At 65.5% G+C, this 14,178-nt stretch overlaps 1 protein-coding gene across 3 annotated transcripts; it reads right to left on the reverse strand.

The window, feature by feature from the left end:
* Positions 1-730: 730 nt before the first annotated feature.
* ZFYVE21 (zinc finger FYVE-type containing 21) lies at positions 731-11,753 on the reverse strand. Of its 3 annotated transcripts, XM_032839622.1 has the most exons (8): positions 11,562-11,753; positions 5,126-5,176; positions 4,648-4,816; positions 4,222-4,297; positions 4,048-4,139; positions 3,461-3,514; positions 1,472-1,614; positions 731-1,298 (listed from the first exon to the last, which is right to left on the reverse strand). In XM_032839622.1, the coding sequence occupies exons 1-8, from the start codon at positions 11,697-11,699 to the stop codon at positions 1,263-1,265; spliced, it is 759 nt and encodes a 252-aa protein (XP_032695513.1). In that variant the 5' UTR covers positions 11,700-11,753; the 3' UTR covers positions 731-1,262. The 3 variants fall into 3 exon arrangements, with proteins under 3 accessions (XP_032695513.1, XP_032695515.1, XP_032695514.1); XM_032839624.1 differs by lacking the exon at positions 3,461-3,514 and having other exon boundaries at positions 1,472-1,618; positions 4,052-4,139; XM_032839623.1 differs by lacking the exon at positions 3,461-3,514.
* Positions 11,754-14,178: the final 2,425 nt, after the last annotated feature.

Here is a 14,178-nt window from a genome sequence, read left to right on the forward strand (position 1 = left end):
ACCACGCACATCTCTTCCTTCCCCTACCAAAGGAGCCCCTGTATGGAAACTTGTCAGTGGTGGTGCTTGATGCGTGTGTCCCGGGCATTGCTGTCAGTCACCCTCATGCAGGCCGATGGTGCTGGACCGGGCCACCACGGCCCAGGTGCCAGAGCCCTTAATACCAAGCGGCAAACAGGAGCCCCCAGATGGCACTGTCCCCTCCTCTGCTCACAGCACTGCCTTCCCTGCAGCAGCCCACCCACGGCCGGGGTGGGGCACACGTGGGGGGGGGGGGGGCTGCACAGCAGGGAGGCAGCGTGGGCCTGCTGTGATGTGATAACCTTGGCCCAGTCCAGACTCCAGGTGGAACTGTACGCACAGACTTTTCTATACCAAAAGTATTTTTTGACTAGACCATTCGAAACTACCAGAATAATATCGGAAATGTTTTTTTCTCATTAAAAGCCAGGCCCTTAGGCTTTATTTTCCATGTATGAGTCCTGTGTATAATTTAACTGTAGAGCCGCTGCTGTAGCCAGGCCCCCTCAAGCACGGACTGTGTGCCGGGCCGCCAACCCCCTACCAGGAGCCCCTCCTCGCCGCGAGCTCCCCGCCGCGGCCGCCCTGTAACGACGCCCAATAAAGCCTGTCTCTCCCCCGCGGCTGCGAGTCTTGTGTTTGGGAGCCCGACGGGGCGGCAGCGGGAAAGCGCGGGGGCTTGGGGACATGGTGAGGCGAGACCCGATCCGTATTTTCAAAATAGGTTTTAATCATAAGCTTTATATACAAATTGTTGTACAATTACTTTAATAAAGTGAAACGGTAAGTGAAAAGTACAAAAAGCAAAGCTGGCTCTTCCCCCTCAGTGTGTATCAAAGGTTTGCTCGTAGCCCAGGTTAGTGATTCGGGAAGCGAGCGGTCTACGATCGGGCTCGGGCCACCCAGAAAGCAGCGTGTGTCCTCGTGCTGCCAGGGACCACGGAGGGACCAGAACCTTCTAGTAAACTTGGGCACCCATAAAAACGTGGCTTAAGGTATGCTAAAAATAGTTGGCAGTAGTGTGACTCCACCTCTCCCACCTCCCGGTAAGTATCGACAAGGTGACGAACTCTAAAGCGTGAGGCCGTTCAGGGCATCAGTAAACTGTGAACCTGCACTGGCTAAGCAAGCGCTCGCTTCCCCGACACTCGGGCTGCGCTTCCCAGCCCGTGGCGGGTTAGTTGCCTGTGCGTGCGGAGAGCAGGCCCCGCGGTTCCACGCCGACGGGCCATCCTGCGCGGTTACTGGTCCCGTGACTCGTACAGGAGCTTGGTGGCCTAGAACGGGGCCAGAGAAGCGTGCTTGGGCCTGTGCCTGGTTGGAGCTGGTGTGGGCACCCACTCCGCGGCTGGCAGGGCCGCCTCGGGGAAAGGTGGGCCCACGCTCGAAGCAGAACGGTCCAGCCCCCCCACCCCACCCCGTGCGCCCCTGCCTGCCTCGGCCCAAGTACCTTGTGCATGGCCGCCAGCCACGCTGTCGACTGCCTTCGGCTGGCGCTGGCGTCCTCCCCGGCCGTCAGCTTCAGCTGGGTCGTGCCCTCTGCCCCTGGTGCTGCATACTGCAGGGACATGCCTGTGGCCCGTACGTTGCCTCCTGGAAAAGGGAGACAAAGTAAGAAGGCCCACGGGGACCCCAACCACCCAGGATTCCCCACCCAGGATTCCACCCGGCCTCGCGCGCCTGCCTCCCACCCCTCACGCTGGCGCCGGAGGCCCTCTGGTGGACCACCCTGGATTCACAGGACGGGCAAGAAATCTCCCGGAGTGGCCCTCCAGGGCCCCGGACGCATCACACCCCGTCCCTGAGCCCAGTGAACCGCGACTGCGACAGCCAGTCCCACGTGGGGACTCCTGCGGGTGGGAAGCCCCCACAACTGGCTGGCTCCGTGCGCGTGCCAGGCCCGCACGGCCGTGGCACACCGGCCATAGCAAGGCCCAGAGGAGTGCCGACACCCCCCGCGTGCGCGAGCGCCTGCGAAGATGCCCTGGCGGGGAGCAGCCCCCACAGGCCAGGCCGGCAGCTCGAGGACCCGCCACTCACGAACAGGCCAGCGCGCTCAGTCGCGGCTAGTCAGAGAAGCCCGCGCACGCCGAGCCTCACGGCGAAGTCTACCTACGGCTTTTCGACTTTGCGATGCGGGATGAGGATTCCGTTCTGAGCAGGAGTCCGGCCACGGAAGAGTCCTTCCGCCAGACACGGATCTCGGGGTCCGACCTGAGCGCCTGCCTTTCCCCCAGGCCTGTGGACTGGGGATGGCACTGGACGGCTGAGGGGGCCTGGCCACCAGACGATGGCAACGGTCAAGCACTGTCCCGGCCACCTCAGCTAACCTCTCACGAGCCCCGTTCCGTCTGCGTGTCGCCAGGCCAGTCCCTGACCGGGCCCCTATGGGAGTGCCCACTTCTCTGGGAGGGGGGCACCAACCATGCTCTGGCTTTACGTGGCACACGGCCCCAGCTGTTTCCCGTCGCCTCTGGCTGCTCCTGCCCTTTGTGAGAATCCGCGGAGCTGGCAAAGCCGAGAACGGCCACCGCCCAGCAGCTCCTCGGACTGCCGCCCGCTGGGAATTGTGCCGCCCCTGCCACCCACCCCGGGGGAAGACCGCGTTCTCGGCTTTTAAAAAACTTCCGGCAGGGAGCCTGCGTTCTCCTCTCTCTGCCTGCTGGGGATCTCTCTGTCAAGGAAATAAAGTCTTTTAAAAAAAAACAAAAAAACTTCCAACAGAGCGGGGCTCACTGCACCTGCAAAACTGCCAGAAGGGGGCATGCGGCCCCGGAAAGAAGACGGGGCTTCAGCAGGCCACTAGGGGGCGGCCTTCTCCCTGGCCTGGGCGGGGCTCCCTAGCAGGAGGCAGGCAGAGGGGCGCCCGAGCTGCCCCCCAGCTTCTCCACGCCCTGCCCTTTGTACCTGTGTGTCTGCGACTCCCACCTGCCCCAGGCAGCCGGCGTGGTGCTGGCGTCACACCCTGTGCACGGGGCAGAGGCGGGGAACACTGCCCACTCGGGGGCTCACACGGAGGCGCAGAGCAGGCCAGAAGGCACAGGAGTGTCCAGGAGGGAGGCCGCCCCCAGCGTCCCGCCGCCCCGGACGTGGCCAGCTCGGGGACGCGCGGCTGCGAAATACTGGGGAAAGCTGCGCCCTCGGGATTGTGAAACGGAGCAAACGAACTACATTCCTGCCAGTGGGATACTTCGTTGGCGCGGCGCACACCCACGTCTGGGCCGACCCCTTTCAAGTCAACTGGAACGAGCCCCGCATCGGGCTCCTTGCTGGGCAGGGGCCTGCTCCTCCCTCGCCCTCTGCCCCTCCCCCGCGCTCGCTCTCCAACGAGATCTTATTTCGGAAGCGGCGCGGATCCACACACGCAGAACCGCGGGCACACATGAAAGAGCCCGGGGCGCGATCCCGGAGCTGCGGGGGAGAGTGGCGCGCGGCTGACCTTCAGAGACGGGCTGGCTCCCCAGGAGGCTGGTGTAAGCGAGAGAGTCTTTCTCTACGTCAAGAAGGTAGGCAGGCAGGAGAGAGAACGAGCGCCCGTCAGAAAACAGAGCGAGAGGGAGTCAGTCGCGTGGGCGCTCTGCACGCTGCACGCCGGGCGCGGACTCTCCCACGGAAAGCCGCTACCGAAGCGCAGAGCGAGATGGAAAGATCCGGACGGGCCGAAAGGCTCTGGAAGCTCCCCAGGGAAACGTGAGGGGATCTCACTTCACGGACACCTGACAGGAGCAGAAGCCCCGGTTCCCAACGAGCCACCGCTCAGGGCTTCTGAGCACGAGGGTGACGCCCGGGGCGCCGGGAGCCTCAGCCTTGGCGCGAGGCCAACAGCAACGGGGCGCGTCCGGGCAGCTCCGGCTTCATTGCCGGACACATGCAGCCCCGTTTACCTGGCAGGTTCCTGAAGACACTAAACACAAGCCCAGGAGGACACCGGGCGGGCCTCCCCGGGACCCGCAGCCGGGCCGAGCACGAGGCCCCGAGACCCGGTCCCGCACACCGCGCCGCCCTCCCCGCCCGTGCGGCGCTCACCTCCGGCCGGGAAGCCTTCCGTGAGGACCTGCACCGCCGAGATGCGCGCGATTTCAATCTCGTGGCGGCTGTCCCCTTCCAGAAGCAAGTACCTAGGGAGCAGAGCGACCACAGCACATCAGCCGGGGTCACGGCGATAGTGCCATCCCTGCCGAGCGGTGCCCTGCCTCTTACCTCTGGTTGGCGGACAGACGGCAAACCATCGTCTCTGGTTTCTCGGTGTCTCCCAGGGTCACGAGGAAGGTGGCTCCTGGGAGCAGAAGAACAAACGTGAGAGCACGGCGGCTCCTCTCACGCCTCGCCCTCCCTGGCCCGGCCAGGCTGCTCCTGGGGACGTGCGCCCCCAGGCAAGACCACAGGGGGGGCTGCGCCCGCAGGTCCCCCCGCCCCCCGAGCTGGGGCAGCAGGGCCGCGACGGAGGACGAGCAGGGGCGCGGCTATTGGGAGAGGCTCTGTGCACCCGAAAGCTCTGAGGAACCGTCCGTCCTTTCCCAGAAGGCCCCAGAGGCTCCACTCCCAGGCCAGGCCCCGGCTCCGGCGGCAGGGGGCAGGGGCGGAGGGCCGGGGGAGGCGGGAGGAGGCCCGCAGGCCTCGGCTTACCGCTCAGGAGCACCTTGAGCTGCTTGTCATAGAACTCGGCCTCCTTGTGGGACACGAGGGCGCACTCGGCACACTGCCGCACGGGGTCCACGAAGCACATGCGTCGCAGCGGCACCTTCTGGCCACAGCACTTGTCGCAGAAGCACTTCCCACACCGGCGACAGTGGTGCTGCGGGCGGGGCGGTGGTGAGGGGGCAGAGGGCCAGCCCCCACCAAGCGATGAGGTTGCTGTGAGGGCCGCTCTGTGTCCCACTGCCCACCTGCCGGGACGCCCCACCTCCAGAGAGGGGACACTCCTCGGAGGGCAAGACCCGCATGTGCGGCCGCGCCCGGCGCAGTCACACGGGTGTGCAAGCTGCGCTCGGGCCCCGGGCCGAGTCCCAGTCCGCTCTCCTCAGGCAGACACGCGGCACCCCCCGCCCCTGGCAGTGGCACGATGTGTCCTGCCCCCCCCCGCCCCCCAGTGGCCTCAGCTCACCTTTCTGGTGAGAAAGTCAAACTTGGCGTCACACTGCATACATCTCGGGCACTGGGAGGGAAGACGACCAAGTATTAGGCCGCAGCTCTGAGCGGCGGGGACAGTGCCCCTCCTGCCCCTCCCAGCCCAGATGCTGGGGTGGCTGCCAGCGTGACGGAGACAGGGCGACAGGCTTGGCCACCAGCTCAGGAGCCCCACAGGCCGGGTGACCCCCCAGCTGCAGGCCGTGGGGGCTCGTGGGGGGACACCAAGGGCACGAGTGAGGTCCGAGCCCAAGCAGCTCTGGGCAGGGAATGGCTCAGATGGCATCTCAGGGACCCTGGAGCGTGCTTGAGCCAGGGCAGTGGTCAGAGCCCAAACGGCCACACTGGGGCTGTCCTGGTGCTGGAAGCAAGGACCGTGTCACAGGACCAGGAGACGGCACGGCCGGGAGCAGCCGCTGCGGCTACGTTAGGGGCAGGCCCGGCCGGCAGCGGCCCGCACGCAGCCACACGTGTGTGCAGAAGAGGCCGCACGGGACGGGAGATGGTGTGGGCTGGAGGCGGGTTCGCCGCGGTCACGGCCAGGCCTGGAAATGCTCCCGGACGCTCCTCGGAGGAAGGAACCAGAGGGAACGACAGCAGCCAAGCCGGGGCTCAGGGCAACGGGCGCCCCAGAAGGGCAGAGACCAGGGCGCTGGGCACGGAGGGGAGGCCTCGCCACCCATGCACTCCCGAGACAGGAGGCCCTATTCGGGCACCAAGGACAGGGGACGAGCTCAGGCCTCTCGGTTAACACAAGCGAACACAGAGCTGGTTCCGGTTTTGCCAGAAGCCCCAGAGGGCGGTCCGGGCGCGGAGGAAGCTTGGCTCCCCACAGTGGGAAAGCCGGTCCCGCACCCCTGGGGAGCTTTAGCCCCGCAGGTTGGCGACAGGGCAACGGTCCCCACACCCCACCCCCCAGGCAGGAAGGAGGGCTTCCCAGCAGGACCGGTTCGGGGACAGCCAGTCCTGCCCAGCCGGGCCTTCCCTCATCCCCACCGACCGTCTTCACTCTGGTCAGACGCCCTCAGCCACAGGAGCAGCCGGGCCACTCGCCAGCCCGTGCCACCCCCAGGCTCAACCCCCCGCCCACCTGCTCTGCGAGTCCTTCTGGGCCGAGGCCTCCCCCAAGCCGGGCAAACAGCGAGCTCCGGGGAGATTCCAGTCCTGCCAATCTGTGTTGCTCCGGAGTCCGGCAGCGCCAGCCTCGTGCAGCCACTCCCGGAGGGGCCTGGGCCCTTGTCCTTCCCAGATGCCACCCTGCGGCCACAGCCCGCGCACCGGGAGTGGTGTCTGAGCCTTTTGAGATCCGATGACTCACATTCTCTAGTTTTCTCTTTGCCCTTACACTGCCTTCTGGACTGGGACACAGGTCTTAGTCCACCTTGGCCTTCCAGAACCATCTATGGAGTCCCCCGCGGCTTTGAGTGTGAGCTGGCTGCTCACCGCACCGTGGCCGCGTCTGCCCATCCCCTGCCACTGCCTCTCCCTTCTCCATCCCCGGCACTGCCTCTCCTTTCTGTGAGTTCTGGAAAGCTACGTGCGGCAGGGTGCGGGCTCTACGTGGCCCCCGCAGTGCCAGCCACAGAATCCACGGAGAAAGCCTCCAGCGAGGCCGAGGCCAGGGCACACCAGGAAGACTGTGCCGCCCTCCCTCTCCCTCCCCACTGCCTCCATCGCACGCTTCCGAGCAAAAAGGCTGGGGTGTTCAGGCAAGATTTAGTTCCATCAGGCAAGTTCTGGATGGAACTAAATCACATCCAGAATTTAAAACATGCTCCTTAACAGTGTAAGTGACACAGAAGTTCATTAGACCAGCAACGAGGAGATTGAGAAAACTGTCCCTTCAACAAGGTAGTTTGCTGACCACGTAACAGAAAAGACACTTTGAAAACGATCAGCAGAGCAACTTAATCTAAAGAAAATGAAATCAAGAAAGCAACAGGCAAAAGGACCAAAGTAAAAATACGGCCAAACACCAGATGCCCCGTCTGAGAAATTGTCCCCAGAGCAAGCAAACACGACAGGCACCAGCCCAGCCCCACAGTGGTGACACCGAACTAGACCGGGCGACTCCAAGGCCCGGGGCCCTGGAAACCACGTGCGGCCCGCCCCCGCCCCCCACAGCCCGGCCCGCGTGGTCCCCACCAGGGTGGGAGGGGGCTGAGGCTCCGACACACGGGATCTCCAGGACAGGCCCCCCATGAGGGACTGAGGGAGGGTCATGTACACGGTGCACATGCGCCCACAGCCCCCTGGGCTACCTGAGCCCTTGCACAGGCCGCCCACCACGACCCCCACTCCCGGGGACATAGCCCAGGGAACAGGAGGCTCCAGCCTGGCCTCCTGGGGCCCCGCGCTCAGCCCAGGGCCTCTCACCCGGCGGACTGGATGGAGGAAGCTGGTGGTGAGGGGTGGCCTCTGGAGGGGCGCTGCGCACCGCGGAGGAGGGGGCGGCTGGGGCCGGAATTCCCGGCCCGTCACCTGCTCTGGGGCTTCGGACTCCTGGCAGGTTGGGTGGCCCCATGGCGGACGCAGGAGCCAAGAGCGGCCCGGGCCCTGGAACAAGTGTGCCTCGGGAACCCCAGGGTCCCCCTGCCGCGCGGCCGAGAGGCCTGCCACGCTGCCCGACCCTCACAGGAGGAGCCCCCAGAAGCACGAGGGGCCCCTCCAGAAGCAGTCCCAGCACACAGGTGACGGAGGGTCTCCCCTCCACATCAGAACAGTCAGAAAATGCGGGGCTGAGAGCCTCTGAAGGAGCGTCAACAAAGGCGACTGCACAAGAAGAGCCTGAGGGGTTGACCCTCATGACCCCCACAACCCGTCGCCAGGACCAGACCCCCCAACCCTCACAAAGCGCCGTGTCTTGGGTTCCTCAGAAGCAAACAGAAAATAAAATTTAAAATACTTGTATTGAAAGATAATTCTGTCTAGGGGTGCCCAGCTGGCTCAGAGGAAGAGCGGGAGACTCTGATCTTGGAGTCATGAGTTTGGGCCTCACGCTGGGTGTAGACATTGCTTAAAAAGAAAATGTTTAATTAAAAAAAAATAATAATCCCTGGGTGGCTCAGTGGGTTAAGCCTCTGCCTTCGGCTCAGGTCATGATCTCAGGGTCCTGGGATCGAGCCTCGCATCGGGCTCTCTGCTCAGCGGGGAGCCTGCTTCCTCCTCTCTCTCTGCCTGCCTCTCTGCCTACTTGTGATCTCTGTCAAAGAAATAAATAAAATCTTAAAAAAAAAAAAACAAAGAAAACAACAAAAGACCCCAAACGGTGTTGCGTCAACTAAGTGGCTAGTTCAGCTTGTAACTCAAACAGTGGGTTGCACGTGTACTTTTGCTCAGGGCAGCCACTGCCTTTCACGGGGCAGTAGAAGGGCTAGCGATGAACCGTGCATTTCTTCGTGAAGAATATTAAACATTTGTGTACTCAGGGTTGAGATTTAATAAAAGTAACTCTTTTTATCCTTTTATCAACCTGGGTTGACGCCTCCCCTGACGTCGGGTCACACTACCCGCACCTCCACGTGGGCCTCCGCCCGCCTGGGGTCCCTCCCACCTGGCCTGAGACGCTGGTGGACCCCGAGGTCTCCCTCCCGCAGCCGCGGCTCCTTCCCAGGCCGCCAACAGCCCCATCCAGCACCACCTCTCCTAGCTCGGGGTTGTCTGACCCCCGCGTGCTCCCTCCCAAGTTCCGTGTCTACGGAGAATCCAAGTGTCAGGACAAGAACACAGAGCCGCCGTCGTCACTGGTTACACTCGGGGCTGAAGACTGGGCGGGGGGCAGGCAAGATGCAGGGTTCTTAAGGGTGAAACTCAGCATCTCCATCTGCTCGTGACAATCCCTCCGGCCGCGTGCCCAGGGAGCCCACCGCAAGCCCATCTCCACCACCGTTCACGGGAGTCCGAGGCCGCTGCCAGGCTCCCCGCGAACCTGCCAGCCCCCACCAGCGGGGTTTAGCAATGGTTATTTCACAGGAACCCCCGGGGGAAGCGGAGGGCTACAGACCATCTCTCTGTGCATGCACGGCATACACGCTCCCCAAATTTTTAACACTTTTAAAGGATGTCCCCACAGGCCCAACTAACTACCTGGCACGGGCTCAGGCAGCTACAAAGTACAAAAGACGTGGACTGGACTGGCCTCAGGGTGACCCAGTGGAAAACAGAGCCACGATGACACACGGAGGGCCGCCCACTAACACGTCAATGCTGCTAACTGAAGCGGAGGGTCTACCGGACACCGTCCAGCCCCGTCTGCCCAACCCTAACCCCCCACCCCCAGCCCCATCCACCACGGATAAACAAACCGGTTTCTCACCACCAGCACCGCAAGCTCTGTGCCCCCCCTGCACACAAAGGGGCTCCAGAAGCGCGGCGGGCAGTGCACAGCAGGGGGGCGTCCCTTCCACAGTGCCAGGCCCAGGACTGGTGGCAGAGCAGGAGCTGCCGCACCCCTCCCCAAGGCTTCCGGAGGCTCCTAGCCCACACTGCCTGCCCCATGCCAACTTTCTTTGCCTCCAGAACACTCTCTGCTAAAACTCGGGACTCTTGGATCATGCCCCAGGAGACTGCAAACTCTACTTCCTGAAACTCAGACAACCCCCCCCCCCCCCCCCCCCCCCCCCCCCCCCCCCCCATCCACGGGAAGGCCTCCAGGGCCTGGCCTGACTCTTCCATGGACAAACCGGGGGCAGGGGGCGCTCTGGAGCGACGCCTGCCACCCTTTCAGCTCCGGAACCAACCTCCTGCTGAAGGAGGGACACCTCCCGGATTCGAGTGTTCGCACCCAGTGCACCAGCACCCACCAGAAGACCCCTCTTGTCACTTTGTGGTCAGCAGTGGCCAAGAGGCAGGAAAACACAGGCGGTGTCTCCGGGAAACGGCACACTGCGGGAGAGAGCCAGGGGGACAGCAGTCACCCCAGCCGCTAACCCAGTGTGGCCGCCCACAGTGCTTCCGTCCAGATGGCTCTCACTGCCGGTCACCAGGTCCCTGAGCGATGGGGGGGGCCTATTGGTGCTGCTGGAATTCACGGGGGGTTGGTCAGGGACAGAATGTCTCCTGTGGCTACGGGGGGGTGGGGGGTCCTTGATGGAAAAATTCTGCCTCCCACTCCCTCACCTCTGTGACACATGGGCGACCACCCAGTGATCTGGCCTCAGGTGATGTGTGCACAGGTGCAGAGTCAGGCCTCCGGAGTCACAACCACCCCTCCCCCACTGCGGAAGCGAGCAATTCGCCCGTCTGCACGTTGGGTCACCTGCCTGTCCCCACCTCGAGCCATGCTACTTCACCTTCCCGGAGCGCAGTAACTTTCGCACTCACGTATGACCGGGAGGGAGACATGATACTTTCATCCTTCCACAGCCCTAACCAGGCAGGCCCTGCGAGCAAAGGTACATGCTGTTCCGAGGAGGAGCGCCGAGGAGCTCCCAGGGTACAACAGAACAGAACGGGCTCACACAGGGCAACAAGGGGCGGAGGCCCGGGAGGCCCAAGGCAGGGCCACTGACCTCCAGGCTGGCCCCTCCTCCCCGCGGCCCTGCACCGGGCCCCTCCCCAGCTTCTGGCCGCTTGCCCTCCTCCCACACCAGACACCTATTTCACTCTTGCGCGGAAAGCCTGCGGCCCGACAGCGACTGTGGGGGCTGGGGGGCTGACCCGACACAGGGGGTCACTTAGCGCACTGCCGACAATCAGGGGCTGCCAACTTCCCTCCGGGGCCTGTGATTTACAGAAGGCACGGGCGTCTGTCCCCGGCCCCCGGCAATCAACAGCTGCTGGCTTGTGGACACCGAACGGCTTGCGAAGGAGCCGCACCCACCCGGCCAACGGGGACTGCTCGGCGCCTCCCCCGGCCTCGCCCTCCCGCCACAGCCTCTCCGAGCAGGTGCGGTCCCCTAACCGGGACGCCCTCCTCACCGTTCACCCGGAGCCTCCTGCTCAAACCCCGCGCTCCGCTCGCACCGCGCAAGCGGCTCAACCAACAAGCGGAAGCCCCGCCGGACCTCGCGGGTGGGCAGAGCCCGGACCGGGCGGGAGGGGCTGCCCGTGCCCGGCGCTCTCCGCGCGGGGGGTGGGGATGCGCGAGCCTGGGCGCCCCGAGAGGGAACCAGGCGGAGGGCGCAGTGCCCAAGGCCCCGGAAGGGCTGGAGCGCGCGCGGCGGGGGCGCGGGGGGCCGAGGGCAGCCGTGGGGGGGTCCGGGAGGCCAGCAGGAGCCAGAGCAGCGGTGCGGGCTGCAGGGACGCGGACGCGGGTCCCGGCGCGCAGACGGGGGTTGCGGGGGGTCCCGGGGCGCATATATGGGGCCCTCGGGCTCGGAAGGGGGTCCTGGGGCGCAGGCGAGGGTGCGGGGGATCCCGGGCGAGCGGAGCGCGGACGGGGGTCGGGAAGCCGGCGGACGGCGGCGACCTACCTCCTTGTCAGGGACCCACTGCGGCTCCTCCAGGCCGAAGGGGCTGCCAAAGGCGCGGTGCTCGGGTACCATGCGCAGGCCGCTGGGGGAGCGCACCAGCTTCTTGGCATCGCGGCGCGCGGCCACCTCGGAGGACATGACGCCGCCACAGCGCTCGCCAGCCGCCCGGACCCCCGCCCCGCCAGGAGCCCCGCCCTGCCCGCGTGGATGACACGGGCCGCGTCCAATCGCCACGCCCGGCCCGGAGCGCGGGCCAATCGGAGCCGCGGTCTTCAGCCCTGCGGTCGGCCACCAATCGGCAGGGAGGACGCACCCAAGCACGCCCCGCCCCCTGGGACGATTGAGACTTTGGATTGGTCCGTTAGTCTGCGTCGTAGCGCCGCTTCCTCTCTGATTGGCAATTCCGGTGCGGGACGCCCGGCTGGTATTGGAGAGGGAGGTTGCGAGGGGCGGGGCAGCGCGAGGCTGCGAGCGCGGCGCGGGGTGAGCTGGCGGCGGGCCGCGGGGTCGCGGTGCGGGGTGGGTGAGCGGCGAGCGGGGCCCCCGGCGGGGTCACGGGTCGTCCACGCCGGCGAAACTCGCGAGCGGGCGGAGGGGGCTGCGGGGCCCGCGGCGGTGGGGGCGGCCGGCGGGGGGTCGCGCGGAGCTGGGGGCGGGGGCGGGGGCCGGCCCTGGAGCAGGTTCGGGTCCCGCGGCCGCGCCTTCCTGCAGGCTCCGGCGGCTGCTGGACACCCGAGTCGCGGCCGGAGTGTGGCTGGGCCGGTCCGAGCTCTGAGCTTGCTGAGCGGCGCGTGGGACCCGCTGCCGCGTGAGTCCCCTGAAGCGGGAGGGAGGGAGCCCGGGGACAGGGGCCTCCCCGCAGGGCTCTCCGCAGTCCCACGGACCCTAACGTTCATGCAGACCGTGACTCCCTGGGGCAGCTTTGTCCCCTCACCCAGCGGCCGTGGTGGTCCCTGTCCCCTATAAGCAGTAACCGAAGTGCTCGCGAAGCCGCCCGTCGGAGGAGCACAGGGCCCGGAGGGCTGGCTCGGCCCCTACCCCTCAGGGAGGCGGGCGTCGGGGCACCCACCTGCCCCCCGCCCCCGTGGGCATGCTGCTCGGTGCCCTGCTCCCCCATCACGAGGCTGAGGCGCTGCGCTCCCCTGGCTTGTCTCCCTGCCCCGCGTGCAGCTGCTGGTCAGGATCCCCGTCTGGATCCGAGTCTCGTGGCCGCGGCCTCCTCCCAGCCTCGCGGCTCTCCACGCGTGGCCCGGGCAGCCTCAGCTAGAGCCTTCCTCGCCTGGCCATCCCTCCTCAGCACCGGATCCCGGCCCAGCCTGCCGCGGCGGGTCACTCCCGGGCTTTCCCCGGGTCTAGGGGAAGGACACACACTTTCTCCAGAATTTGGAAACAGCGGCTCGGTGTTTCGTCCGGGTGTTCTGCTGACCCGGAGGTGGTTTTGGGTGGTGCCTCTCTGGGTGTCCCCTTTCCTGTCTGGGCCTCGGGACTCCTGAAGCTCCTCCCCCTGCCCAGCCAGGAGGGCGCCCGCAGCCCCTCTGACAACTTACTGCTGCTCTCGCAGCCGGGACTCTTGCTTGTGTCTGTCCTTAGAAATCTAGCGTCACACCTTCCCCACGCTCAGGGCACCTCTTGGAGCTGGCCGCAGTCCCCGTCGCCGGGCCCTGGGTTCAGGCGCCTCTTCCCGGCGGAGATGCAACCGTCCTTCTCCAGTTTGCGGTCCTGGTGGCCACGGGGGGCCGGGGCCTCTGGGGTGTCCTCACCAGCGTCCGCCACGTTAATTTCAGCCCTGGCCTGGGAGCGCTGCCGCAGGCGGGGGTGGGCCCGGGAGCGTGAGCGCCTTCCTGCAGCCGCAGTCATGATCACAGGGTGGGGTCACGCCTGGGCGTCAGGCTCCGTGGCCATCCCTGACCGTATCTTCAGTTCTGGGTGCCAGACCGGTTTCCCTGGGTGGCCTGCAAATGGGACGGTGCGAGTGACGTGGTTCTTGGAGCTCTAAAATCAACATGGTGATGTCTACGTCCGTCAGGGCCAGTGACCTTCCCCTCAGCGGAGGCCTTGCTGGTAGACATCGACGCCGGGTTCAGCCTGAGTGGCTGCGGGCCTTGGCCTTCCTGCACGCCCTGCTGCACTCTCGGCCTCGCTGCTCTGGGGTCCCGGGCTGGGTGGGGCCGCCAGCAGGGGAGGGGGCAGGCTTCTGCCCTGCGGCTTTTAGGGCTTGGGCCAGGGAAGGGCTGCTGGCCAGGGGACGGGCGGGACAGTGTCCACTGTCCCCCGCCGAAACAGCTTGGTGGTTGTGGAGCTCCCAACTCACAAGCATCCTATAAGGTTCAACATTCACTCTCCCGGTTCTTTCCAGATTCTCCATGGAAACACACTTGGGGGAGATGAAACTGGAGAACGTAGAAGACACTTCACTCCCGCAAGCGCAGCGTGCGTGATCTCCACCTGCCTGGTGCTCGCCTGGACACCGGGTCCCCCGGCCGGGCCTTGGGGCAGGAGCACGTGCTCATTTCTACCCCTCGGCAGGGGCTGCAGCGGGCCTGCCACGGATGGTGTGGGCCTTTAGGACTCAGGTGACTTGGGGGCACGTCTTCAAACACATCCATCTGTGTGTTGG

The sequence above is a fragment of the Lontra canadensis genome, unplaced genomic scaffold (genome assembly GCF_010015895.1).
Source record: "Lontra canadensis isolate GAN:19392208 unplaced genomic scaffold, GSC_riverotter_1.0 scaffold108, whole genome shotgun sequence".
NCBI lineage: Eukaryota > Metazoa > Chordata > Mammalia > Carnivora > Mustelidae > Lontra > Lontra canadensis.

Coding starts and splice junctions, on each gene's coding strand:
- ZFYVE21 (XM_032839622.1), bottom strand. CDS start 11,699: ATGTCCTCCGAGGTGGCCGCGCGCCGCGATGCCAAGAAGCTGGTGCGC. Junction 5,177..11,561: donor AGTGGGTCCCTGACAAGGAG/GTAGGTCGCCGC, acceptor CTTCCCTCCCAG/TGCCCGAGATGTATGCAGTG. Junction 1,299..1,471: donor GGCTGGCGGCCATGCACAAG/GTACTTGGGCCG, acceptor GCCCCGTTCTAG/GCCACCAAGCTCCTGTACGA.